The following is a 27,987-nucleotide window of genomic DNA, read 5'->3' on the forward strand; positions in this document are numbered from 1 at the left end:
GGCTCGGCCGGGGGGAAGCGGCGGGAGATGCGCTGAGGGTCCCGGAGCGCCCGCGCTGCACCTCCGCCCCGGGGATTTTCCCCTGCTCACCCCCGCCTCCGACCGTCCCCGCCGCTTCTGTCTCCCTCCTGGAGCCACCGGCTGATGGGGCGGCCGGGGGACGCGGATCCCGGTGCTGCGGGCCGCCAGGAGTGGCGCGGCCGGTGCGTCCCGGCTGCCAAGGCCACGGCGGCCGTGAGTTACCAAGGTCACAGAGGCCTTGGTGAGCCGTGAGACCGCTCCTCACCACCCACACCTGGCCCTCGGCCCCGCGCAAGAAGTTGGTGCTGGTTCACGATGGGCTCTGGTGCCCAGCGGGTGAGAAACAGCAGCGCCCTTAGTGGGCTGAGCTGGAGACCTGCCTGGACAGCTGGCTCTGTACTGCATGCAGGTCTGCTTGCTGGCAAATGGTGGGGCTGCTCAGGTTCCTCCTTCAGGGCGATGTTGCTGAAGATGGCTGTAGGAGCCCCATGCCTGTCTGCACAGAATCGTAGAGCCGTCGAGCAGCCCAGGCTGGAACGGAGCTGGAAAGATCATTGGTCTAACTTTCGTGGGAGGGAGCCTAGATGAGATTATCTAGCACCCTGTTCACAGCTTGAAAACCTCCTGTGACAGGGACTCTACCACCACATCCCTCTGTTTCAGTCAATGGTTGTTCTTACCGTAAGAAAATTCAGGTTGTGCTTTGTGTTCTCCATGCGGTCCTTTGTGAGGAGAGCCTTCTTCCTCTTTGTAGCCCTCTGGCATATTGAGATTAGCTTCCCACCTCCAAGCCTTCCCTCCTGCAGGGAGATGAGGTGTAACTGCTTCAGTCCTACCTCACAGGGCAGGTTGTCCTGCAACCTGGGTGAAGGTGCTTTCAATTCCATCACCCAAATCCTTCTGAAGATGGACAGCATGGAGCCCAGTGTCAATCTCAGGGAGACCCCACTTGTCTCAGACTCGGGCTGCTAACCTGAGTCAAAAACATTGATCACGACCCTCTAAGTGCTGCCTGTTAGTCAATTTTCTGCCCATCTTGCAAACCACCTATCCAGTCTGTGTCTTGCCAGTTAGTCCAGGAGGAAGCTTCTTCATGGGTGGAAGCACGGTAAGAAGACTTCCAGTGGTATAAGTGGCTTACAGGACTTTCCAGCTAAATTAGTTTCTGTGGCTGCCAGACCCAGAGGGATGTAGAGTGGAACCCTGCTGGAAGCAGATCAATGGAGAATGGGTATAGGATTGCTTTTTCGTTGAGCAGCCAAATAAGAGGCAGGGAAATAATTCCAAAGACAGCCAGAATAAATATTATTTTCTTCTACTTTTGGTGTGTGTGGGGGGAAAAACTCAACCCCCCACACTTGTATCAGATAAAGCATGTTCAATCTGAAATGGTACTTGTAAGCTTTGTTAGGTAGAAAGGAAAGCAAATGGTGAGCTGTTTACTCATTTTCTGTTATCCTGAAACACAGTAGTAAAGGCACTCCTCCAAGAAGTTGGAGGAGGTTCAGTTTCCCATTCTGCCTGGCATGATCTGAATTTGCATCTCTGGGATAGCTCATCTCATCTCATCATCTCGTCTGCAAGCACATACATCTCATTTAACTTAACTTGCTGTGTTTCTGACCTTCTTGTTTTTTCTTTGGTCTTTGTTTCTTATGGTCTCAGTTTATGTTTTCCTTTCAGTATTTCTTATACTTGTACCTATTTTTATTTTTTAACAAAAAAAACCCTTGCAGCTCTGAGAGCACACAGCCCACAGGGCTGAAAGCTGTGCATGCATCTCTTGTGGTTGATACAGTCAATGAGGAACATGCCATCTGTGAACATGAAGCTTTCTTTTCTTGGAACTTCTTTCCAAATACACCACTGAAATTTCTGCTGTGGACATAAATGTGGCTTACGTGCCAGATGACGTTTCTAGTAAATTAGTTTTGTGTGATAGAGCTCTGGGAATTTAGCAGACATTTCCACCATAGCAATGCAAAAAATAACAGCTTGAGAAATCACAGAATGTACCAGAGTCAGAAAATGGCATTGGAACGCTGCAATAATCAGATTTTCTTTAATAATTAAATTTTCTTTCATCCATATTTTTAGAATTACTTTTCTAAAAATGAGGAAATTGCATACTGTTTGACCAAATTCTTATTTACTGTGTGTTCCATGAAACAGAAGAGTTTCAGCCTGCTTCTGTGCAGCATATGGGCTCCTGTGTCACTGGGCAGCAGACCCTGCTTTGCTGACTTAGTACAGTATTTAATCATCCTGCTGTGGAGATGATAAGATATTTTAAATATTTAAGTTGCAAGACTGAGGCTTCCACACTCAGCTACTGTGTGCAGCCTTGGAGCAGACATTCCTTCTGTCTGTGCCTCGTGCACAGGAAAGGGGGGAAGGAATATGGAAATACACCCCAATTATGTAAGTTTGAAACTGAGCATCTGACTCAGCAGAAGGATTTCACTGTCATGTTACTTGTCAGTCCTGCTTCTTTTGTATAAAAAGGGAGAGAAGAAAGATGCTAAAACTGCCTGAAATAGTTATTTTCATACAATTTTTATTACCTGGAACTGATAAACAGAAGTCATGGTTTCAGTCCACTACCCTCCAATAGGAATAGCAACTAATGTTACTTGCAGTCAAGTACAACCACATAATTGCATTAAGAGCAGAACAATGTCATGAACAAAATTCCCCAAATCTGGTAGAAATTTAAATCACATAATTATGCTCATGGTTTGGAAGAACATGTTATTACTAGGACAATTTTGACTCCTCTTCCTTTTGTGCCTTGTCTTTCTTACATCCTTTACTGTAATTTAAATTGCATTAAGATATTAGTTCACTGTAGCAAGGAATGTCTCTTACAATGCTAAAGCATTACACTTGCAGGGTTTTTGTTCCTTCTTTGGAATTCAGTCTCAGCAGTTTAAGAAAGCAATGCTCTGATCACCCTCCTGTTGGAAGGTAACACTACCTCCATTGCAGAGGGAGGGTGAAAACACTAGCATACCTGGACTAAATGAACCAGAATTTTTTTTTTCAGTTGTTATTTTTTATTATTTCCTTTTCAATTTGTCCGTGCTCACCTCTAGGCTGGACAGCACTTACTGCTACTTGCTGCTCTGCATCAGACTCCAAATAACCCTTAAGTTTAATTCTCTAAGTAAACTTGTCTAGTGAGTACTTCTGGAAAAAAAAACCAACAAACAAAAATATTTTAACTCCTTTGATTGCAACTGAAAAACATTATTTTTAAGTGCTCCCATGCCAGGGACAACCCAACTGCAGTCAGTTCAAGTACACAATCCATAAAATCCCAAAAACAAAACTGAGTGCCAACTAAAATTACATTATCTGTGAAATCAGGTCATAAGCATTCCAAATGGTCCATAAAAAAAATATATGGCCAGAACATATCTGGCCAAAAGCTGTCTACAGAGCACTCTTCTACCCCTGCAGCAGAATACAGCAGCTGCTCACCTCACACCTCACATGGCAGTGCTGCACTTCCCTGAGGCAGTGAAAAATACTCAAAAGAAAACAAGTCAGCTTTACCAGAGGTAGAGCTGAGGAGCTGCTCTGGGCACGGCCTGGGCTCCCTGACTGAGTGGGAGGAAAACAAAACCTGAGTACCTCATTGCTACCTGGGCACAGCCTGCTCAGAATCAATGGCTGTGAAACAAAAGTCCTTATCACAACAAGCGAGGCATGAGGGGGTAAAATCAGTCTGCATTTGCAGCTTTCACCTTGGCATTTTCCATTACGTATATCTTTGACTTTGCATGCTTTGTTCTTTTTCTTTGTTATATACAGCACGTGTGATTACCTCTGTTACAAGGATAAAAAGGCAACTGGATAGGTTATCTTTTGGGATTTTTCAGACTTGAATACAGCAGAGATGCAGCAGCAGACAAGATCCACTACACTTGCTAACATTAGTGCAGCCACAGCAAAGATAAAAGTCTCAGTGTCACAGCTTTTACACAGCTAGGGGGGCCCTTGATGGGTGGTGGTTGTTTTTTTTTACCTTTATGGTTTCTTTGGTTACCAGCATTCCTTCTTGCATGGACAATGTAACCAGACAGTCTAGTCAGTACTTCCTCTCCCCGGTTTATACCACTTTTTTCTGCATAAATACTAGACACCATTTGTTGCTCAAGACACTGCAATAGCACTTTCACATCCCCATCCAGGGATGGCTTTTCTTCTTTGGAGCTGTATCATAAAATTACTGCAGTTCCAAAATGTCTTCCTTTTGCTGGCAGGTTGCTGAATTGTCGATATATTTGGAAGAGATGGATGCCTCCAGTGACACACGGATGTGCTACACACATTGATTGTGCCCTGTGCAAGGTCAAGTGCTCTGAAAGAGACCCAGACAGCCTCCTTGTCCTGCCTGGCTCAGGAAATGTGCACACAGAACCATGAGGAGTGAGCAGGATATTGGGATGTGCAGAGAGAAAAGAGGACTGACCAACGTGGCGTGCAAGGGTAAGAGGCCCTGGCTACCTGTCAGTGTAATGCTCTCAGGACTGCTCAACAAAATAATCCTGGGGCAGTTTGTTCTGCTGAGGAGGCTGAAAGCTCTCCTGTCTCATGGACACAAACCATGCCCTTAGCCAGCTCTGACCTTTGTTTACAACCTGAACTGCCATTTGTGGGGACAGTTGTATGCAGATACCCAGACTGTCCTCCCTATCTTAAAATATCTGCTGAGTTTTAAAGAGATTTTTGGAGCATTTTTTTGTTCCTGAGTCTTGCATCCCCAAAGGAGGAAGGGGTCACAATTCTGAATTTATATTAGGCAACAGTTCCTAAAAATTATCAGTGCTCAATAAGTGAAGCAAGGGTTGTTTCTCAGAATCACCATTTGGTAAGCACCTGTGAAGAAGAGCTACCAGAAAGGATTTGATTGACTAAAATGGTAATTTAATTGGAGTCTGGTGGTTTGCATTTTGCTCTTTAATGGTGAAAACTTAAATGAAGCATAAAGAATTTCTGAGAGCCAGGTGCTTTCCTATGAGTTCTTGTCTTCTATTTCCAATCTCAATCTTCTCTGTCTCTTTCCATTCAGGACGGAGCAGCAGCCCTGGACTACTTTGCTTGCTGTGGTGGGAATGCAAACTGGTGATGAGTTTTGATCTGACTGGTAAGCAAGAATGTCGACAGGGTGACTGGGTGCAGTACAGAGGTTTCCCCAGTTTCATGCTGGCTGGAGATGCACCACCCCAAAGCACAAACCAATGGCTTTGCTTGGGCTTCCAGAGTGGTTTAATGCACATTATACAGCACAAACACTTTGTAAGACCAAAGCAGTTCTGCTCACTGATGTTCTTGTGCTGTATGTGGTACATGAGAATTAGTTCTATTGATTATCATTAAAATGTTGTCTCTGCTTATTTTTGCCTATTCCAAAGAAGGCTCTGCTGATTAAAGCCAAACAAAACATTTTGTATCATTACACCCACTTAGCTGCAATAGCATTGATGTAAATCCCTTGTGATTTCCCTCTGACATTACTTTTGCCACCTTCCCGGACTCACCAGGCATGACATTAGGCACATTTTGACTGTAACAAAGGGCGTGAGTTTACCAAGTATTGTTTCACAAGGAGGAAAAATAAAATAAAATAAAATATAAAATTTAATTAAATTATTCCCACTTATGCTTTGCCCTAACTGACAGCATCTAAACCTGTGACAATGACGTGGCTGCTGCTGGCAGCCACAGCTGACAGGGCTGTGGTGGGGGTGGAGGATGAGGCTCAGTGAATTCGTGGTAGGTATCTGTGTGCACCCAGCTTTCTCTTGTGCAACTGCAATACAATTCACCACCTGAGCTACTGCAGGACTGTTCATTCAGCTGGCATAGCCTCCCTGCCTGAGGAAGTGCTGTTTGTACAAATAAGGTCTGTGGAGCATCTTTGCTGCCCCTTCAGAGCTCCAGTGGCTTGGAGGTTGCACTTGATGAAGCATGTCCCTAAGGTGCCATTGACATACTTGGGTGACATTTGAGCTTTTCACACTCCAGGAGCATTCATGCATTGCCCACACATTTAGACAGGCTACCTGCCATATGGTGATGTAACATAAGTCATTTTAATGATACGGGAGAGCAAACTTGTGAGATTTTTTTCATCTTGTGATATCTTTAGTGGAGAAGAGTTGTTACTGAGAAGAAATCATTATTAGGCAAGTAAGAATACTTGTCTAGAACAAGCTGTTTCTCCAGTAGAGGAAAGTTTTTGCAGCCTCCCCACATTTTTAATGTAGCTGCAGCTTTTCTTCTTAAATGGAGCTTCCTAAAGTGCATGTTCTGAGTCTTTAGCAGCTTATCACAAATGTCAAATATGAAATAATTAATAACAAAATTGACTCCCAAATTTACTCAAAGAAAAATTGAGTGGTCCAGAAATATTCTCATTAGTCATTCTGTAGACCAGTAGAAATCAAAAGTCATGAATTAGCCCACTCCTGTTCCTCCCCTAAGCCATAGCTTAAAGATCAAGAGTCATATTTTTGTGGTTAAATCAGTCTGAATTATTATGTTTGCCTTGTGGTGGCATGTGTCTGTATCTCATAGTTGGATCGTGTTTTCAATTATGATTTAAAGTCCCCACAACAGCTGCAGATTTCCTGTTCAACGAAACCCAAGATTGTCCCACACTTGACCCACTGAGGGTAAAGAAATTAACTTTGTTACTCTGCTAAAAGTGCAGGTGTTGGCCACTGTGAATACAGGTGGTATGTTTCAAAGACAGACAGTAATCTACAGAATCAAGTAACACACTGGACTGATTGTGAAATTTTATTTTCACTTGCCTTTGAGTTACTTTTTTGTTTGCTAAAGCATCTTGCCAGATACATACTCTTTTCTCCCTTTGAATTTAGGATTTTGCATCTTAAATATTGCTTCTACTGCTTCAGGGACAATTTTAAGTTCTTGGTATGCCACAATCCACCAGGACTAAAAATGCAACCAAAATTTTCGACACAAAAGCAGAAAACGTAGCCCAAGAGCTTTATAAAAAAGCCATAGAAAACCCAGTTTTAGTTGCACCAATGTTGTTTAAAACAAGCCTCCAACAGAAGAAACAGGTGGGCATGGCAAAGGACCCTTTATCCAGCATTGCCTGGGGACAGTGAGGATGCTCATGTAACTCCCTGCCGCTCGAGCTCTGTTGGCACAGCATTGTACTTCAGCTGCAGAGCTGTGCAGGCACAAAACCTGTGTGGATGCTCTGCCTAAACTGGGGAGGGGGTGGGGGTAGATCTGCACATCTACATGTGGGAAGTAAGTTCTTATCGCCTGCTGCCTGCAAGCCAAGCACATCTCCCTCACACATGAAGGCCCAGTTTTGCCCTGTGGTTTCCCCAAACACCCCCCTCCCTGCATCTCCCTATGTAGCTGTTGCTCAAACAGGAACTGTTTTGCCTTCACAGCCTTCAGCAGATGATGCTCTAATCTCCCTTTGGCATCTCCCTGCCAGTTGCCAATGTAGCCATGTGCACATCTGAGAGGAAATTTTCAAGGACAGCACTGGGAGGTAAATTGCTTTCCCTGTTTGTTTTCTCTCTGCTTTCATCCTAGCTCCTCCTGCCCCCTTCTCTGCTCCCTTTTTCATACCCTCATCCCCTTTTGCTGGCCTCTGACTGCAAAACTGGTACTTGTTGCTGGTGCTGGGACCCTTATGTAGGTCAACCCTTGTGAGTCAAAAGTCTGATCTGCAGTCAACCTGCAGCTGCTTCATGATGCAGGAGGGTAATCTGGCTTATCTTTTCTTGTGCCACTTGCCCCTGCCTCTCTTTACTTCCTTGGCAGACCCAGACATGCCATGCTATGCCAGCCCACCTGGCTGCAAGCTGCACAGAAATCCCTAGTTTGTCAGTCCAGGAGCCCAGAGCAACTTAAAGATATTCCCAGATCCATGAGCACAGGGCTTGTCCTACTGCTGGGAAATGCTTCTGCACAGTGTCCTTCCAAGCAGAAGTCCAGAGGTGCAGTTTAAAATGTCACTCAGAAATGTTCTGTGCCTGCAGATGGAAGGGGGGAGCTGGCATCTGCCAGCTGTTGGGTTGCTCTGAAAGGCTGTTTTGTCCACTATGAGACCTCCTTGCCCTCTCCAGAGATGCAGGTCCATACTGTAGTTACTTCACCAAAGAGAAAAATGTTGAATGATGCAGAGTTGCCCTCCTTGTCACACTCCTGCTTGATTTGCTTAGGCATTTTTGAAACCACTCTGAGCCCCCCACCCAGTGTTGTGTAGGGTCCTCAGCACTGAAAATCAGCCTCAGCATGAGCCTCAGTCCCTCTCCTACCAGCTTAGAGTAACGCTAAAAGGAAAGCAAATCTGAATCTTTGCCCCATCAGAAACCGCAGCTGCAAAGCTGTCCTATTGTTTCATAAGCTACTTATATTTTTGAACCTTTAGACCTGTGGCACATCCTCCACAAAGGTTACATTCAAAATCAGCTGCACCAGCATGGGAAGGAAAGTCTGTCTCTCAGCATGCATGAGAGTCCCCAACCCCCTCCAAAACAAAATGGAAGTGTCTCTGGTTCAAGGCAGCCAGTGAGCTGCAGGAGCTGTAAGCTATTATTTTAGTTCCCAAGAAAAGTAATTACTATAGCAACCAACACATCCGAATGGCTCTTTGGCTGCTGCCGAGACACAAACAACTTGCACACAAAGGCACATCAGAAACGTGCTGTGTAAAATGTTCTCAGGCAGCTCTGTGTTTTCAAGAGCTCTGTAAAATGTGCGTAACAGGCTTCTGAGAAATGACTGCCAGAATAACAGCAAGCAATTGTGCCATGCCATGATCCCAAAATAACCTAATCAATGGCTCAGTATATTTGCCCCTGAAGAGATGAAGCAAAAAAAAAAAGCACAGGCTCCATTTTAAGCCTATGTGCCGGGAAGTTCCCAGCAGAGCTGAAGATACATTCAACAAACAGACAATAAAATGGTGGGGGAACGTCTCCACTTTTGTTCTGTGCGCTGATTCCAACTCCCTGCAGGCTTCACGTGCCAGCTCATCCCCTCGGGCTTATACAGAGTGTGTTGGAAAAAGGGATTTAATTACAGCGTTGTAGTGCTGGAGGGTGTAAGAAGCAATGTCTGCGCTCTTTTCTGTGTCTGTGCAGCAAGCAGCCCCCACAGACCACATCTCCAGCTGCAGTGCTGGGCACATCACTACTGCTGTTACGGACCAAGGAAGCTTCTTGAGCAACAACAGCAAACTGTAATCATTGGCCATTGCTTAAGTATTACAGCGTTTGGAGTGTCGCTGTCACGTTCAAATCAAAATGCCACTGGTGTAGTAACAGCTTCACAGCTCCTGGGCTCTGCCTGCAAAGCTGCACCACTTTGTGGTGCCGAGACAAACACCCTGGGTTCCCCAAAACAAGAGATCTGGTCCGACCAGGTCCACGAGTGCTGTCTAAAGTTTCCCTACAGGACACACACAGACATGTCACCTGTCTAAAGGATGGTAAGCAGCATTAACATCACACTCCTGTTCCATTGCAGAAGGCAGCTCTGATGAAAATGGAGGCTATGGATCTGGGTAACTCAGAACAGAGTTGGATCCTACAAGTGAGCACAACATGTCCCTTCAGAAACCTGAACTACCTTTTAAAATTACTTTTATAATCAGTTGAGTCCTCAAGTCTTGCTCTGGGTCCAGAATAAACTAAAAATCACAGCTGGATTTAATATAAAGAGAAAATTAAGGAAGGAAATACTGTGATGTAATTTATTACAGAAGTGCCTTGTGACCAAATTAAAAAGTATCTTGTTATAGAGACAGAGTTTTGGTTGACTGTAGCCTTTTAAGCAAAGTCACTTTATTCTGGATTAAAGAAATACATCTGAAAAAAGCAAAGTATTTGGAAAATGATATTGAAAAAATAAAGTATTCCTACAGAAATAGCACAAGCATTTGTAAAATCCAATGCTTCATTTCTGTCTTGCAAAATGGTAGCTGCCCTGCAGGCATCTGGAATTTCCAGACTTCCGATCCCAGGGAGAGAAATTCTCCTCTGTAATTTTTCTCATAACAACTTGATTTTGTGATAGGAGTTTGACTGCATGTTAAATGGCTGCCTCTTAAAAAAAAACCCAAAAAGAACCAAAAAACCAAATAGCAACAACAACCAAACAAACAACAGAAACCAGTTCTTTTTCACAGTGTGCCTTTTTACCAGCTCTGTGGTGGGGAAAAGGCAGGACTGCTCACAGGCTGACTTCCCAGTTTGCCTTTGCTGCTAAACTGAAATATCTTGCCTGGTTTAGAGGAGCTGGGAGCAGTGGGAGCAGGCACATAACCTGGTTTTGTGCGACACTTCTATACCTCCAGGGTCGCTGGCTGTGATAGAGCAGATAAATCCTTGTTCCTCACGAACATTTTGTATTTTGTGTTGGAAAAGGCCTCCTGCATTTTCAGTGGGAGCGAGGGGAGATGTGGAGTAGAGAGCTCGTGCAGAACTGCAAGGCAGAGAAGTGAAACCAAAGTCTCAGAGATGAATGGCAAGCTCTTCTGAACACTCACCGGCTGTGGAAGTGCCCTGCTGCCAACGCCCGGTGTGTTCAGGACCAGTACTGCAGTTTTCTTCTGGAAAGAAAGACGGGAAAATGAAAAGAGCTTGCATTTGACCATCAGTGTAAGCAAAACTCAGTCCCACAGTGAACAAGGCCCCCAAACCCCACTTTCTTAAAAACAGGAATGACTAAAAAGAAAATCCAGTGTGGTGAGATGTTGAACACGACTCGTTTGTATCCTGCCCCTCCCTCTTGTCCACCTCCCCCATTCACCAGAGGCAGAGGGGCAGGATGCATGCAAAGATGAGCCATGAGAAATCCTCAGGGTCACAAAGAAGGACTTTTGGAATACCTTGCTCAAATCCTGAAGCTGACATTGCTCCTTACTGTTCCCTGCAGGATCCAGGCTTGTGCAAGCTGGTTTCTTTTCTAGTTTATCTGCTAGTTTGAAAATTTCATGGCTGGTTTATGTACAGATTTGTCTCTGGTACTGCTTTTGCAATCACACAGCCTTAGACAGCCACTGGGGCTCGAGTGATCTTGGCTTCTGTGAAGAGAGGTGAGAAAATCAGTGGTCATGACTGTTACATCAGACAAAGAGTTGAATCTGGACCTTCTCTGCTGCGAACCAGAGAAGTTAACCAAAATGGCAGCTCCTGTTGTGTTAAAGCCCCCACAGCTTAATGAAATCTTGTCTTTGCAGAGCTGAAATGCTTCCTGTGTCTGGAGAAGCACAGCAAGAGAGAGGTGTTGAGGGAGCCAAGGCGCTAAGGAGCGAGCTTCTGGGAATGCTCTGCACATGAAAACATTCCATGAATCAGTTAAAAATGAGACTGACCTCTCATCCATCCATCCATCAGGAGCCTTCCTGCTCCAAAGTTTGGGCTGCTCCCTGCCCTGTTCTGTCTCACATGGGAGGTGATACTGATGAGCAGAAAAAAGGTGTGTTTGCTTCAAATGTTGTTTTTGGATGGAGAGCATGGGTTGTGAATGTGCAGAAGGAAACACAAAACCAGCCATCGCTAACAAAGAAATGCAGGTTTCCAAACTATCTCTGCTCAAAACCTCCCAGGTGGGAGGCTTTGTTTCTATGTTGGCTTGGAATTTGTAGGTGGCCTTGTCAAAAGATGATGGCTGTGTTGGAAATTAATATTTAGCAACCACTGGTTGACTGATTGAGGTTTTTTGGTAGGAGTTACTGGTTCTTTGGACAAATTTTGAAAATGGGCCCTCACAGAAATACAACGATATCAAATTGTAGTGGGGATCTCCTTGCCTTGCACTTGAGCCTTGCCAAGAGAGGTCAAATAAGTGCACACACAGTACTTGAATGTTGCCAGGGCTTTCCCTGCAGACTGAGATTGCCTGCAAAGACAGGCAGAAGTTGATATTTCAAAAGATGCTGATTTTTAATGAAGCCCAGGTTAGAGCCACAGCTTTGAAAATAACAATACCCTGTCCGGCAAATGCCCTGAGCCTGATTTACAACACCATCAGCAGGTGCTGCCTTGTTCCTCTTGTGGAGGGACTAAGGGAAAACACAAGGGGAGAAAACAGCATTTTGTCAGGCCACGCTTTGCACGGGCCGTGAAAGTCGTGTCGGTGTGATGGAAGCGGGGGAGAGGAGCCGGCGGCGGCGATGCTCTGCCCTCCGAACTTGCGAGCTGGCGGCTACCCGCAGCCTCAGCATCCTTCCCGCTATCCCCGGCCACCTCCCGGAGGCTGCTGCCCCTCGGTGAGAACCCCGGGATACCCAGCGCTCCGCTCCGCCGGGCACGGCGCGGCTCCGCCCCGCTCAGGAGGCGCCCGAGGGTTGTCCTGGCTGCCCTTTGGAGCTGGGAGCACTCCTCTCCCGCCGCCATTGCTTCTTCCTCCTCCTAGGCGTCCTTCCCGGACAGGGCTGCGGCTGTGTCACAACCACCGCCGGAGGTGCCTCTGGTTGGTTTTAGGGAGCGATGACAACGGTGCGGAGAGAACCGTTCGGGCGGATGCCTCTGGAGGAGGGAGGCGGAGAGGTGGAGAAATTCATTTTACAGTCGGACAGCGTGAGAGTGGAGATCCTGTCTTTTGGGTGCATCATCACCACTCTGGAGACAAAAGACAGGGATGGGCAGTTTTCAGATGTTGTCCTAGGATTTGACTCTTTAGAAGGTGGGTCTAAATCTGTTTATTTCAAAAAGAAAATTAAAAAAACCACAATCAGGCAATTTAATCAGCCTTTACTGGTTTATTGCCACACTGTGTGATCTGCCTGTAAGGTCCGTGTGCCCGCCCCCCCAAATCATGGGCTGAACAGATACAGTTTCTGCTGCCACTCCTGGGCTCTGTGGAGGATGTGGAACAGGGTCACTGGTGGCAGTGTGCCACTCTGCTGGGGCAGCTCTGCCTCACTCCTTGGCTGGCAGTAACAGAGGCCTTTTCTGTGAATCTGCAAAGAATACAAGATCCCATCAGGCTGTTCTAATCAAAGATACGCGGGACTAGTGAGCTATGTGTCCTGTGAAACACTGGGGCTGCAGTCACCTGGAGAGAAGCAGAGAGAGACACCTCTGTGTCCCAAAGCACTCCTGGAGACCACCCCTCCTGTCCCAATGGTTCTGTTTAACCGTGTGCTGTTTCTCTGGCCAGGTTACACGAGGAAGCACCCATTCTTCGGTGCTGTCGTAGGCCGTGTTGCCAACAGGATTGCGAACGGGAAGTTCACCCTGGATGGGAAGGAGTATCAGCTGTTCATCAACAACGGGCCCAACAGCCTGCATGGAGGAGCCAAGGGATTTGACAAGGTGAAAATCCCAGTGTCCTGCCAGCATACAGCCTGTGGGATTGTGGCAAGAGGGCGTGGTGTCCTCACTCCTGAACCCTATAGCATTTTCTGGTGGTTTCTGAGTTGAATCAGCTCAGAAAGTGCTGTGAGTGCAAGAACAGGGGAAGTGGGACAGATCCTGCGAGCTGCTGGGTTGTCTTGTCTTTGCCTGTGTTTTCAGGGCTCACTTATATCATCCTCGGATGCTGTGCAGAGGGTTGCTGTGCTTCCTCTGCGTGACTGCAGCCCTGTGGCCTCATGAGCCCAGTTCTGACAGGGTTGTTCTGGGCAAGGTGCTGCTTCTGCAGAGCCTGGGCTGGGACATGGCAGTGAGGACCCAGCCTCAGGAGCAATGGAGGCTCCCCAGGCACCAGCTGCCCCACCCTGGAGTGCGTGATGGAGTTGTGCCAGCGCCCAAAGAAAGTTTCCTGGGAACAGTGGTCTGTCCACACAGACTCATTTCCACCTGCAGTTTCAAGCCTGTTACCTGCCCATAGCTCCTCCCAGAGTCAGAAGGACGTGAGTTTGCAGAAACTTATCATTGTTCCTTGCTTGTGACAGCACTTCCAAGTAAGGGGAGAGCAGGGTGGTACTGCAGGTTCTGTGCAGTGGTTGCACTGCCCCCTTTGGTGCCGCTTTCATCCTGTGACAGCATCCCCTAGGCTCTCCCTCTGACAGAGCAGTGGGGGATTAGATCATGCCTGCAAAATGCCCCAGGTTCCAGATCACTGTATCTCCTCCCCAGCCCTCCCCTATGACCTCCTCAGATGGAACAACCTTTCCCCGGTCCCAGGGCACTCAGCCTTTTCTGTCTCCTCTCAAGAGCTGCTGCTTAAGTCAGATACTTGTGGTACAGGTGGTAAGAGCAGCAGAGGGTTTCTTCTCTTGAAAACCTTGCTGATAACCGTGCTTGATTGCAAAGCAGAGCTCAGAAGTTTCTGTTTTCCTGAAGCCTTGGGCTTTGTCAGATCATGTGCATTTGAAACCAGCAAGTATCTGATCCACCATTTCCTTCAAGGAACACATGAATGTGCTGGTGCTGCTGTTTTCATGGGCTAATGGGTTGTTTTTTTTTTGTGAAAGGAATCCAGGCTGATGGGACAAAAGCCAGGGTGTCTGGAAAAAAATCCCTGTGTGAACAGGTATCAGGCTGGGTTGAAATGCTCCTCCACAGCTGTAGAAAAAGGGGAGTAATCGGGATGGCTTGGCTTTTGTACCCCCAAAGAGGACAAATTTGGGTGATTTAAGGTTTCTTTATACACCCTGAACCCTGTGACCTGGAGCTGAAAGCATGCATTTCTTTGCACCTAGGACTTCCAAGCTGTCTTCTGCAAACAGGGGATGTGGTCTCTTCTTCTGCTTCTACACCTTGCTTGCTGAAGCCTCGCCAGCTTGCTGGGGACAAGGCAGTGACATCTCCCAGCTAGAGCTTTGTGTCCTCTGGCCCACAGGGCACACTTGGACATCTGCCCAAGAGCTCCTCCAGCCAGGGAACAATCACTGTTCAGAGACAGTGAACCCTAACTGGTCAGCCTTAACACAGAAGAGACACACTGGCGTTTGTAATTATCTTGGCCATCTTTTGAGTTTTCCTGATCTTGTAGACATCAGTGCTGCGATCAGTGTGTGGTCTGATGAGAGCAGCTTGCAGCTGCACTTACAGGGCAGCAGTATGTGACCACACTGCTGGGGGACTTTAGAAAATAACTCTCTTCAAAAAGATAACAATACCTGTGTGCTTCCTGGACTTTAATAGCTTTTTCTTCTAAGTACTTAAATAGACACTCATATTTAGAAAACCGCAGCATCCGTACAGCGGTGGGAGCTGCAGTCAAACTGCACACTGTGTAGGAGGGCCTACTCTGCAGCCAGGTATATTTGGCACCCTCAAGTCTCATGTTTGGTGAAAATGCTGGCTTTTGACCGTGCCCCATGTTGGTGATTTCTGTGTAGGACATGAGAGGGATCAACTCAACAGAATTATCCGACCATTTTGATTAGATAGTGACTGTTCCTTAGGGAGATAAAAAGCTCCAGAGAGCCTCTTGTTGCACATCCATCCTCAGCACGAGGCCCATGGCCAGGCTCAAACAGGCTGTCTGGACAGCTGTGTACAGTGTGCTGGCTTGCTTCCCTTGCCAGCATGTTTGGCGCCAAGCAGAGCACTGGTCTCTGGCAGGGACGAGAGAGGTCCCAGCTCTCTGGATGTGTCTGACAACACATCCGGTACCATTTAACCCAATCCCAGCCCCTGAGCAGGAGGTCCCAGTGTGACTCCCCCATCAAACTGCCAAATTGCCTCATTTGTTTGTCTGCTCATTGGAAAACTTGTTCCCTGCTGGTAGTCCTGGCTGACCAAGAGCAGGCTGGTGCTTGCGTTTTCTTTGGAAAGGTGATTGAAAAAGCCTTTGTTTCAGTGCAGCATCCCTTACATGCATTCTGTCCCTGGGTTTAGCCCAGCCTAGGGCAGGAGGGAAGGGCACCATGTTCCCATTCCTGTCCCACTAACGCCATGCTCCTTGCAGGCTCTCTGGAGTCCCCAGGTACTCCCGAATGGCGTCCGCTTCTTCCGGCTCAGCCCCGACGGTGAGGAAGGCTACCCTGGTGACCTGAAAGTCTGGGTGACCTACACCCTTACTGGCAGGGAGCTGGCCATCAACTACCAGGCCCAGACCAGTAAGACAACTCCCATCAGCCTGACAAACCATGCATACTTCAACCTGGCAGGGCAGGTAAGTGTGGGGAGATCAGCCTGCTCTTGGTCAGCCAAGACCACCATCAAGGAACAAGCTTTCCACTGAGATGGGGAGATGGACTCCATGGAGACACACTGTGCAGGGGAAGAAAACTTGGGGACCCATGGGGTGATCACTGGGACCAGTGTGCTGGTTTGGGGACACATCATGGTTTGGGGACACAGCAGTGAGGGTTGTCTCTATGCATCATGGGCTGCATGCAGGGACAGGACTGAATCAGGGAGACCTAAACTGAGGACAAGTTGTCTCACTGCTTCTTGAACAGAGACATCCTGTCAAGAATGTTGGCTCTCCTTTTGTGGGTAACGGGGGAGTTTTGGTCTCTCCTGGTCCCTTGGGAAGATTACAGAGGAGGTGCAGAGCTGGCACGCCCTAGTGGTGGCCTGCCATTTCTTAACTATGTTGTGTTGGTGCTTCTGAGAGGGTGGTGCAGTTGAGATCAGGACCTGTAGTGCCAGCATCAAATTACCCATGTCAAAATGGGCAGAAGAAACATCATGAAAAGGGAATGTGAAATGGCCAGGATTGCAGAGTAGCAAGGTTGCAGCAGCAGGATGCAGAGGGCTCCCACACATCCATACAGGGTCCTGCCAACCACACAGACAGTGAATTGCAGCTGTGTTTTAGTCTCACCCTGTGTATAACTGGGCTTGGAGGAAAAGGAGATGAGAAATCAGATGTTGTTGGGCAGCGGAATAGGATGGGACAGTGCAATCACACTTGGATGTGAGACAAAGACCCTTAACAATGTTAGTGAGAGACAACCCAGCCCCTCTGAGCAGGAGCTGTGCCCAGGCTGCTGCCCTGATAATGGCTGAGCAATTGTTGGTGTACCCTCTGCTGGTACTCCCAGAGGTGCTGTAATGCCAACACCTGCATTGTGCAACTCAGGCACGTTCCAGAGGAACAGGAGACCTTTGGGCATGAAATTGCTGCTCAGATTAGATAGTGACCTGAAGGCTCAGCTTTGAGTCTGCTCCCCTTCCAGCCCAGCAGGTTCCTTGCCAGCATTCCTGAGGCTGTGGAAGAGGAGGAGGAACACACCCCCGCAGCAATACACATGAGACAGGAGGACGGGTTGCATTTCCCCTTGCTTGCTTCCTTCTCCTTTTCCCTGCTGCTGTGTGCTCAGTACCCAGCATGTTTTAGCTTGTCAGCATGCAGAGTGGTAGTGCTTGGTGAGGTACAAGCACAGATTTATGGTCTCATCCCTGTGGGACTTACAGCCCATGAAGGTTTTTGCCTGTGCCAGTACCTTTGTCCTGTGCCCAGGGTCAAGGTGGAATGAGGGCCAGAGGTGCTCGAGGCACTACGAGATCAGCTGGGGCACCACTGTGGGCTGTCACATTGCAAGTGTGCTTAGAGCTGCTTGAACAGTGGCTGCAACAGGAATCCCAGTGTTTCCCAACCTCCCACAGGGCTCCCGGGATGTTTATGACCACGAGATCTCCATTGAAGCAGATTCCTACCTGCCTGTGGACGACACCAAGATCCCTACTGGTGGGTGGTGCAGCACTTGTGGCACAAGGAGGAAGTGGTCTTTCTGAGCAATGCTTGTGGGTGTGGGGAGCAGCACTGCCTGGCATGGGGGACACGCCAGCACCCAGGGGACCCCAGGCAGAGCAGGGCCCTCACCTTGGGGCACAGTCTCACTGCATCTGAGCAGGGTGGGCAGAGACAGGTGCTGGTTACTGGGGCCATCACCAGCCCCAGGGAGCAGGCAGGAGCAGCAGGAAATGGGGCCAGAGGCATATGGGATTTGAGGCTGCAATGTAGGTCCATCCAGGAAACAAGCTCCCTGTGGCACCTGGAGGAGTGGATTCCCTGGTCCAGGTGGCTTTTGCTCAGCTTGGTGTGTCATGCTTGTGCACAAGCAGGGGAAGAGCTTAAGGCCATACCGAACCCAGCACCCTGCTTCTCCCTGCTGCTTTCACCATGGAGCTGTTTCACATCTTAGTTGCGGCCAGCTTGCTACCCCTGCCTTTTTGCAGTTCCCTGTTGTGTGTGTAGTTTTAATCCTGGGGTGATGATAAGATTTGTGCAATTATTAAAGACATGTGCAATGCCTGTTGTATTTTATGCAAGTGCTTGAATCAGAATGTTTTCTTTTTTTTTTCAAGGTGTTTTTCTGCCCCCCATGCAAAACCCCTCGCCTTTGGGTAGGGGTGACTGTGTTTTGCTCTGTGTTTAGTATGTGCTGGGGTTGTTTTTGCTGCTTTATCATGGGACACTGTATTCCCACAGCAGGTCTTAACAAAGACGAGAGAAAATGCTGGGTTTGTACATTTAGAAACTTCTGTGCATTTTCTTGCTCCTTGTCTCTGCTTTGTTCCTGCTAAGAACAGCAGTGTGCCCAGGGGCTGCCAGCTGTGCTGGGGGACAAGGTAGGGTTTGCTGGCATGTGGGTGAGTGGCTGAGCCTGCTGTTCTCCTTACTTAGGGGAGGTGGCTGCTGTGCAGGGCACTGGATTTGATCTCCGGCAGCCTGTGGAGCTGGGGAAGCACTTGCAGAAGTTTCACCTTGATGGCTTCGATCACAACTTCTGCCTGCATCAGGGGCAGGATCGACACCTTGTAGCCAGGTAGGCTGGGACCTTGGCAGGAGTCCCCACCCCTGGAGCCATGGGGTGTCCATTCAACCAGTCCTGTGACATCTCCCTCTGGCATCTCCACAGGGTTTTCCACCCACCCACCGGCAGGACCATGGAGGTTCACACCACCCAGCCTGGCATCCAGTTTTACACTGGGAACAATCTGGATGGCTCCCTGAAGGGCAAACGTGCTGCCACGTACCCCAAGCACTCAGCTTTCTGTCTGGAAACCCAGAACTGGCCCGATGCTGTCAACAAGGTGAGCTATCCATTCCCCTACCAGGGGCTACTTGAGTCCTGTGACAGGGGACTGAATCCCCACCACCCTCCATGTCTCTGGGGCTTTAAATGTAGAAACAGTCTGCTTGTCAAGGGGACACTGTAGACACCAGAAGTGAGGCAGGCACAGGTCACAGCATACCGTGTCTTTTTACATGGGTCAGTCAGCATGGCAGGGACTGGTGCTGTGCAGCCCAGCTTCCCAAAGGTGTGGGATCTAGGGCAGATGACCCCACTGGCGCCTTGCCACATACTCTTAAATCTGAATCATTCCTCATGGCCTGAATTCAACCAGCAGGAGGATTCACCCACTCAGCCCACTGGCAAGTGGGGGGTGGTTACATACTGCTGCTGGAAATAGGTGGGGGGAGTTGAGGGAATATGCCTTGGGAAGACCAAAGGGATGCAGCCGTGCTTTCTGGTCCCACGGAATGCACTCACAGTCACTAATATGCTGCTGCCTCTTCCCAGCACCACTTCCCCAATGTCCTGCTCCAGCCGGGTGAGGAATATAACCACACCACGTGGCTTGTGTTCAGCACTGCTTGAGGAGAAGGGCTGCTGACTCCTACTGCTGAGAGGGGTAAGTGCCTTCAGCAGCTGAGCCAGAAATCCTGCCAGGTGCCAAAAAGAGCTTTCCAGCTACACTGGGCGATGCATCTGATGTGGGAGCCGTTTTCCTCCTCTGGTTTTCACCTGTGGTTTCTGCTGACTTTAACTCTTGTCACCAACTCTGCTGCTCTCTGGTCTGTGCAAAGCTCCCACACTCTGTCCAGCCTCTCACGCTAGGCATTCAGTTTTGTTTCACAGTAAAAATGTACTGAAAACACCTTGTTTAGGGGCATGTCATGTCACAGCTCCAGCTACAGCAGGGGAATATCTGGTAATATTCACGTGGAGCATGTGGGAAGGCTGATGCAGTTGTGGTTGTTCGCTACAACATCTGCTATTTCCAGCAAAGTGCTCTCTCTAAATTCTGTGCAGTACTCATACAGGATAGCTTTGAGGAGGGACAGTGTGCTGGGATTATCCCAGCTGGCTGCCCTGGATCCTCTGGTTAGACTCCTGTGCTCTGTCTTGGTTGCTGAAATGAAGCAGGCACATCCATTTAGTCCTGAATATACAACTGCAGGAGAAAAAAACCATCATCTTAACGCTGTGGTTTCCACATGAAATCTCCACAACCATGTATCAGGGGACTGTTTGATGAAAACCTCTACATTTCTGAGGCATCAGAAAAATTGGCACAAGCTGGGGCATGACAGCACCATCCTATTAGGCAGCTGATAGCCTACTCCACAGGGAAACAGGACAGTCCTTGTATAAGGCACCCTGTGTCCCACCTTCTGCCGCGCTGCTGCACCCAGGGCCTGCAGCACTTCAGCATGCTTCCTTGGCTGCAGAGCTGCAGGAATGCCTTTGCCCCCAGCAGAAGTGCCTGGCCATTGGGCTTGCAAATGTGGCAGACCTGTCACAGCTGCCCTGACACCAAAAGAAGCACCCTGCTACTCTCCTGCCATGCCTGGAGCCCACAGATATGCACAGTAGGGGTCATATTGTCTGAGGGCTGGTATCCCTTGGAGAGCAAAGCCCACTAGCAAGGAACACCAGATTGCAAACCTGGGGATCCCCATTTCCCTCATGGGAGCAGGGTTTGCCCACCACACTGGAGGCCTCAAGATACACATCCCCATGCCCCCACCTCCAGCCGGCATGTGCGGGGTGTGCACACCCTGCCCAGAGGCAGTCACAGCACCACCACACACCTGTGTGTCAGGGAATCTTTTCCAACTGCTCACAAACACTGTATGGAATTTGTGATGAAATTCTACCAAACTGAGGCGAGAGCGGCAGCTGCAGTCTCCAAGGGTGATGACAAGCTGAAGGAGACAGCACAGCCACCCTCAGTTTTGGACAGCACAGCTGCACAGATGCCAACTGTGCCACTGCTCCCTCTCTGCACCTTACAAGTGCTGGCTGTCCTTTGGAATGGCTCTCCCACCAGCACAGCCCTGCTCTTTGCTCACGTTCTCACTGCTATGTGAGTTTAGAGGAACCCCATCCCCCTACAGAAACCCCAGGTTCTTCGGCTCAGTCTTCCAGTGACTCTGGGTACTGAAAAACAGGTACCAGTAGAGCTGTCGTGTCAGTCTGCAGGTTTATTGTGGAGCTGGTTTGCCGTGAGAGTACAGAAAAGAAAAGGTGACGCAATTCCAGAGCAGTGGTGTACATGTGCCTCTCACCAGGTACACAATGTACAACCAGTAAAATATTCCAAACACGTATCACAGGCTTCAGGCATTTGGGCTAAATCACTGCAGGGTAACATTTGCATCAGCCCTGCTCTCCCTACTGTGGCAGCGGTGGAATTTAGTAAGTGTGGCCAGAACCGACCTGGAAGACCAATGGCCATGGTGATCCCAGCAATGATCCAGGCACACCAAGTACCAGGCATAAAGGCCAGAGGATGCTGCAGCAAAACAGCACATTCAGGATCTGGACTGTTTGACTCACCCACTGGAAAAGCTCCATGCAGTCATTGTTAACAGGAAACCAGTTTCTTGAAAATCATGGGTTACCCCAGGTATAACCAAGTCCGTCTTGTAACTTTATTTAAGCTGTTCTGCTGTGGTTTACATAGTGGAAGCAAACTGCCATGGTAGGTTTAATTAGAAGCCCAAGAATGCCTCATTTTCCATTTCAGTGCTTATTTACTGCTGAAACTGGCCTTTATTTCTCCTAGGCAGCCAATCCCAGCAAGAGAAAAAAAATCTTTTCTTCCCTCTGCCTACTAGTTTTTTCAGTCCAACATTGTTGCCAGTCCTTCAGTGTGATCTATGTCGAAGTGGCTTGTCATGCAATTCTTACAGAATGAGGACATTTTGACACACCTATACACAAATAATTAATCCTGTAGGTTGTGTATCTGCTGTAAGAAATTGGCATCATTCAACAAAGACATCTCCAGGATATGGGCTGCTTTTCAACCATACCAGTTTCTGTGAAACAGGTTAGAAATCCTGAGGTCAGTGAGGTCAGCAGAGATCTTTCACTTTAAGGTTCTTCCCTCAAAAAAGGAAAACCCACCTTGAGATATTTTAAAGTTTTCTTTATATCAATAGCCTAAGGAACTAAAAAATTCAACAAGCAGCAACTGTCAAGTTATTAATGATTTCTATTACCTTTAGAGGTTTCTGCAGATGTTATTTATTTAAAAAAATGTGTTTTGGAGCAAAGTTTATCCTTTGATTTTTGGGGCATCTGGTATCAACAGTCAAACACCAGAGAACGAGCTTTGCAGAATATGCAGATCAGGCAGAAAAATGAATGCCCACTAAGTATCAAGGAACAAAAAGGGCATATGCAAATTTTTATCCATCTGAAGACAGAGAGGGATTTTAAATTCCATTTCAAGGAAAGCAGGAACTGATCCTTTCACCAAAGACCATTCAACAGCAAATGTGAAAAGTGACTACCTTGAGAAGACGCGAGTTGGGATTAGTGATTCCCATTTTAGACATTTTTCATCCACGTTACATGGCACACAGCTAGAATTACTCAAACGTTAACAGAAGCAGCAGGGTTACTACAGAGAAGTTTTAGTTAAAAATACACATTTTATTTCAATGTGCCAATAAAAAAGTCCCACATTTTCATATCACAGGAAGTTAATTCATACAATAAAAAGAAACCTGTGCTAGTCTATTGGTGTGACTAACTCAGAAGACCCAGATCATGCCAAATTTTAGTTGATATACTCTTCTATCTACATTCTTACATTTACAAAGACACCACAAAATCCCTTATAATAATGTAAGCAAAATAACTTTCTTCCTAAAAGATTAACTTCATAACTTTAATCCATTCTTTCAGGACTTGCACTTCTTTGAGGGCTTCCTGATGGTGAACGGCTGAAAGGAAAAGAATCCACAATTAACATTTCAGTTGCTGTTTGGGAATCATGAATACAGGAAAAAGCAACAGGGACTCTGGCTCCCTTTAAGCACTGTTTTTTGATAAAATAACCAATCACTGTTTACAGAAGTTAACAGTTTGATGATTTGGACAGAATGTTTTCTTTACTGTTATTTTTAAAATGAGATCACTGTAAAGCCATCTAAAGGGTGTTACTTATAATGACCTCCAGAGGGGAAGGGTATTTCTTACTGTTGTGATAGAGCAGGTTATCAAAACCTATCATGGTGATCATTCTGCATTTATGAGCACTTATTCATTCCCCGGTGATTGTTTGACACTAAAGTTGTAAAAATGAACTATTAAAGAATTCTAATTAGGGGAAAAATGCTGCTGATTCTGTCACTACACATATTCAATACATTTCTCTCTGTGCATACACACTGAGAGAAAACTATTTACTGACTTACTGGGAAAGAAGAAAATAATCTGTGTAACAGCAGTGAATATAGTAGGCTTGATTTCCCACTCCTGACTGCTGTGCTAGCTTACTCCACTCTACCTTCCCCAACACCCATGTAGCTTTTAATGAGACTGAAAATTGAGTCCCACATTTATTCTGTGCTTTAAGCTCATCATTCTGTGCAATAAAACTGTCAGTGAACCCAAATGAACAGGGAAGCAGACAAAGACAAGACACTGCTTCATAACCCTGAGGATTTATTACCACATAAAAAGCCACAACCACAACATTATTGCTGTTAAAGAGATCTCAGCAAAATACCTTTCCAGTATTTTCCTACAAGCAGCAGTCAAACTCCTCAGCAGAGATCAGTGCAGACACTAAAATGCCAGCTCTACGGAGTCTATGCTATTAGTAGGGAGACCAACATACCTTCTCTTTGGAGATGGTGACCGGGACTTTGACCGGCTGTCAAAACAGAATATCGTCAATGCAGCTTAAATGTCAAATGCAACTTTTATATTAAAAAAAAAAAAAAAAGCCTATCAGAAAGCAATGCAATTACAGGAATTGAGCCAGAAGGTCTTTCCAATGATAAAGTTTTCAGATCAACTTTTACTCTGACAGGGATTCTCCATTCATTTAGCATGGAGAGGAATTCTAAGCAACTTTTTTCAGCGAACAGGAAAACAAAGGGTAGTACTGAGGTGAGGCTTTGAGAAAAGTAACATCACCAGATTTCGGCTGTTTTATGAAAAGCATTAACAAAGCTCAAGCTCTTTATCTGTTGGATAGAAAAATTTAACAGAACTGAGCACAAAGGCACAAAAAATTAGTACTATGCTAGAAACTACAAAGTGTTAATGAAAACAAAGAGACAGGTAAGGAACACATTCCAAAGAGCTGCAGAGGAAATATTGTAATTTCTGTCATATCACAAACAGATTAGCTGGGGACCCATGTCTGGGGATGTTTTTCTAAAGGACCAGGCTCTGTTAATCATGCAAACCTAAATCTGAGATGCTACTGCAGGCTTTATGTGTGCATGCTCACCTCTTAGCCGGCGAGCCAGACTTTGATCTGCCATGAGACCTAGACCTGCAACAAGAAAAAACACAGCTCAGCAGGGAAACTGAGAGCATGCAGATTGCCATGTCTGGGACTGCAGGATTCACACTCAGTGGATGAAAGCTGTCATGCTGAATACACAAAATCCTGCAAGTTTCCAGGGCTTTGCTGGTTAAATTTCAGAAGAAATCTTTTCATATGGATGCTGCACATTGTGCTCGGTACATTCGCCCCTTGGCTGATGATCAGTGTTTGCTGATGCAGGTAGCAGGAACACAAGAACAACCCAAACCCTGTCCAGTATTTTCACAGAGCTAATCAACTTGCAGGTTTTATTAGGTTTGAGTGACATCTGCCACTACAGTTGCAGACAGCACATTCCTGTAAGTATCTTCTCTGTGAAGTTCATCATATATATCTCTACTTGATTCAAGTATTTTTTTTAATGTTTGAACTTAATCCTTATGAAAAAGATATGAAAAATGTCAGTCGTTGAGACTGCTAGACCAAAAGAACATTAATACTGCCTGAAAGCCTCACTGCAATTTTTTGGTACTCCAAGGAAGTGTTCTACATTCCACATCCAAAGCTTTCCACAACAACTTCCAGATGTGCGTTGTGACACTGTCAAACCAGCAAATGTCATGTAGTATTTATTCAGTCTGTCTTCCTCATGAATCCAGAGCCTGTCTCTGGGTACAATGCATTCCTTGGACTTTTCTGTCAAGAAACCATCTTTCAATTGCTTAAACACAATTATTTTGTCATTTGTCTAGTTGTACATCTGTAACTTCCTATGCCTCAGTCACTTAATCCCGATTTATAATGGAAAGTGTCACACAATAGTCTAGAAATTTCACAAGTCTCCTTTACCCAGCAGAAAACCACCCTGGTATTAAAAAGAGAATACAAAGGTGGTAAAATCAAGATGTTTTTCTCTTTTGAGAGTCTGCTGACTGTAGCTGTTTCCTGCTCATCACTGACAATGAACAGTGATAAGCCATGATTAAGTCATGTTGGAACAACCAGTACTAAGATTCAACATAGTTTAGCCACACATAGAGAAGTGTACCCAGTCAGTGAAAGGCACTGCTCTACTGCCTTGGGGAACCTGCTTCTCTCTTTATCAGCTTCTGGACTATTTGTGTGAGTTTCTGCTCTTTATTATCTTGTCTTCATCTCTCCTTTCCCTTAAAACTCCCATCATTGCTTGCTGTTCCATCCTCAAAAAACACCACCTTCAGCTGTGGGCTTTTCCACTTGGTCCCTTCAGCTAAAGCTACCCTTTGTTTTTCTTCAAGGTTGAGTGTTATGTTACTTGTTTCAAAGAGCAGCCATTAAAACCAGCACAGCAGGCACAGGGCATGGGCTGGGCCACAAGCAGTTCCACCTCCAGAGCAGAACTTCATTTACTCTTGTTCTTGTCCAAGATATCCAGTCAGCTCTGCTGTCAGGACAATGGTCCATGAAGGACAGGCTCCACTTACTATCAAATGAAGTTTAAGTCAACAAAGGACATCCTGCATTCCTTTAAAATTTGATTATTACTATTGTGAGACATTTACTGGCACAAAATAATTCTGACAGGTGTTTACCTCAAATTAAAATCAGCTCCTGCAGACTGACACTGATATTTAACAGAGCTGTAACATTCAGAGAACCAGCAAGCCCTTCAGGACTTGACTGGCTGCAGACATTAAGGCATTAACACTACTGCAAGGGCATCCTACTTTCCCTGAAAAATAGTGCAAAGAATCCACAATCTTGTGTGTGCTACACAAAGAAAATGAAACTCTTCAGATTAATTCTACAGTTGTTAGCCATTAATTCAACCTGGTCAAACCAGTGTTTGTGATGACTTCGGGGACCTGGATTGTTAATGGTGTGCATAAGAATAAAAAGAGGAAGAACATTCTTCTGCACAGCTTTTCAAAACTACAGATCCCTACATCAGTGGAGAAAAACCACATCTTTTTCTGAAAAAAACCCATTAACAGTTGCTGGAGAGCCTAAACAGACTTTTAATCAACTTTTACCAGTTATCTACAGTCACATACCTGCTTCGGGGCCATGTAACAGATCTGGATCTAGATCTGGATCTTGATCTAGACCTAAAATAAAAAAATTAAGCTAAATTAAAAGAAGTCAACTCGAGCAGCAGTGATGACAATTACTGCACTACATGAATTAACGTCTACATATTGAACTTAAAATCTACATGATTATTAGACATTTTAGACAAAAAAATCATCATGGGAGATGCCACTATCTCAAAGTAAGGTCACAAAACCCATACCTGTGAATTTAACTAAGATTATCAGAAACTTTTAAAAGCACGCCAATTTCTAAAGGTTTACACCTTTTGAAGTCTGCTATCCAATACAATTTGGAATATCCTAATTAAAACAAGAAATCACCAACAAGAACAAAGCACACAGCCTTTTAAAGATTACTACTAATTACCTCGATCTCTTCAAGGAACCCGACCGGGACCGGCGGGGAGACACAGACCTAGACCTACGAGGAGACACGGACCTGGACCTACGATAGGAAGCTGACCTGGATCTGCAAAGAAAAAAATTCAAGAGTTGTTCAACTGTAGCTTTATCTGAGGACAAGAAGGCAACACAGATAAAAGACAAACTCAAACACACCTCCTACCACGGCTGCGACTGCGTGACCGGGAATACCTTCTTCCTCGGGACCTGGAGCGGGATCTAGTCCTGGACCTGGGTTTAGGTTAGAAACAAAAGGTATCAGCAGACAGCTGCAGCAAACCAATGCATGTGAGGCCCTGCTGAAGTCAAAACTTTTTTTCAGACAACTAAAAAACTAGCATCTGTCAGTTGGAAAAATGTCTGGGCCTACTTGTCTTGAGCATTTTTACTACCTAGAAAAATGTTAAAAGCTGAATTACATTGCAGAATTACATTAGAATAGAAAACACTGTAATGCGTATTTAAAATAAACCTTGCAAGTTTGCAGGTCGACCCTCTTTGGCCCAAGGTCTAGCAGATCTAGACGATCTAGAAGTATCTATAGGCGAGCGCTGCATCTAGGTAGGAGTTCTCTTCAATCTAACGACGATCAAACTGACAGCCCAATGAGCCAGGGTGAGGCTTGATTGACGCAAGAAGATTTTTCTAGGTGGGAATGTGGTCAATCTGGTGTTCCTCTTTCTAAACCGGAGGGGGGCCCCAATTGAAAGCCAAATTTACTGTTACGGCGGTCACCGTCTCAAATTTTCTGCCCTTAAAGAATAAGGTGAAGCTACGTGTAGATGGCTCGAGGGGATCTGGCCTCTTATGCTGATCACCTCAAGGTCTAGGAGGATCTTAAGTGTCGGATTTGCAAGGCGCCTCAGCATGAAATCTTAAGGCTCGTGACATTCTGAATCAAGGCGACTGACTCAAACGAAGAAACCTGAAAGGTTTTGACCAGGTTGATTATTAAGATATTAACATTTGATAGAAATAGCAACAAATTGTAATATACACCTATACATTTATTCTAGCGTTAAAGTTTAAAGAAAACTGGTGTAACATTC

General features: G+C 46.3%; 2 protein-coding genes and 1 long non-coding RNA gene across 8 annotated transcripts in view; 1 reads left to right on the plus strand and 2 right to left on the minus strand.

The window, feature by feature from the left end:
* The first annotated feature begins 49 nt into the window (after nt 1-49).
* On the plus strand, nt 50-27,982 carry GALM (galactose mutarotase). Of its 5 annotated transcripts, XM_085054453.1 has the most exons (11): nt 50-357; nt 4,290-4,515; nt 5,099-5,173; nt 7,467-7,570; nt 13,195-13,349; nt 15,895-16,101; nt 17,544-17,625; nt 18,565-18,706; nt 18,800-18,974; nt 19,466-19,577; nt 22,868-23,297. In XM_085054453.1, the coding sequence occupies exons 4-10, from the start codon at nt 7,528-7,530 to the stop codon at nt 19,541-19,543; spliced, it is 882 nt and encodes a 293-aa protein (XP_084910579.1). In that variant the 5' UTR covers nt 50-357; nt 4,290-4,515; nt 5,099-5,173; nt 7,467-7,527; the 3' UTR covers nt 19,544-19,577; nt 22,868-23,297. The 5 variants fall into 5 exon arrangements, with proteins under 5 accessions (XP_084910579.1, XP_084910578.1, XP_084910580.1 ...); XM_085054452.1 differs by lacking the exons at nt 50-357; nt 4,290-4,515; nt 5,099-5,173 and adding an exon at nt 11,270-11,508; XM_085054451.1 differs by lacking the exons at nt 50-357; nt 4,290-4,515; nt 5,099-5,173; nt 7,467-7,570; nt 22,868-23,297 and adding exons at nt 12,375-12,717; nt 26,919-27,982.
* On the minus strand, nt 9,768-11,197 carry LOC146439044 (uncharacterized). The gene is made up of 3 exons (XR_014850654.1): nt 10,919-11,197; nt 10,379-10,639; nt 9,768-10,133 (listed from the first exon to the last, which is right to left on the minus strand). It is a non-coding gene; the product is annotated as an uncharacterized LOC146439044 (long non-coding RNA).
* The window catches only part of LOC146439045 (serine/arginine-rich splicing factor 7-like), a 6,399-nt gene continuing 1,003 nt past the window's right edge, over nt 22,592-27,987 (minus strand). Inside the window, exons 4-9 of one of the 2 annotated variants that reach the window (XR_014850651.1) lie at nt 27,095-27,169; nt 26,904-27,005; nt 26,498-26,551; nt 24,426-24,470; nt 23,694-23,840; nt 22,592-22,905 (exon numbers count right to left, since the gene is read on the minus strand). Coding sequence is in view for 1 of the 2 variants with exons in the window: in XM_085054455.1 (XP_084910581.1) it covers nt 22,851-22,905; nt 23,805-23,840; nt 24,426-24,470; nt 26,498-26,551; nt 26,904-27,005; nt 27,095-27,169 (367 nt within the window). In the remaining variant the exon portion in view is untranslated. The remainder of the gene's footprint in view (nt 22,906-23,693; nt 23,841-24,425; nt 24,471-26,497; nt 26,552-26,903; nt 27,006-27,094; nt 27,170-27,987) is intronic. The other variant, XM_085054455.1, reaches the window with a different exon arrangement.

This window comes from Lichenostomus cassidix, chromosome 3 (genome assembly GCF_008360975.1).
Source record: "Lichenostomus cassidix isolate B80296 chromosome 3, HeHo_3.0, whole genome shotgun sequence".
Lineage (NCBI taxonomy): Eukaryota > Metazoa > Chordata > Aves > Passeriformes > Meliphagidae > Lichenostomus > Lichenostomus cassidix.

Bases quoted from the DNA above. Each gene is read 5' to 3' on its own strand.
- GALM (XM_085054451.1), top strand. From the start codon at position 12,522: ATGACAACGGTGCGGAGAGAACCGTTCGGGCGGATGCCTCTGGAGGAG. The intron at 13,350-15,894 runs GTGAAAATCCCA...TGCTCCTTGCAG, and splicing joins GAGCCAAGGGATTTGACAAG to GCTCTCTGGAGTCCCCAGGT. The intron at 16,102-17,543 runs GTAAGTGTGGGG...AACCTCCCACAG, and splicing joins ACTTCAACCTGGCAGGGCAG to GGCTCCCGGGATGTTTATGA.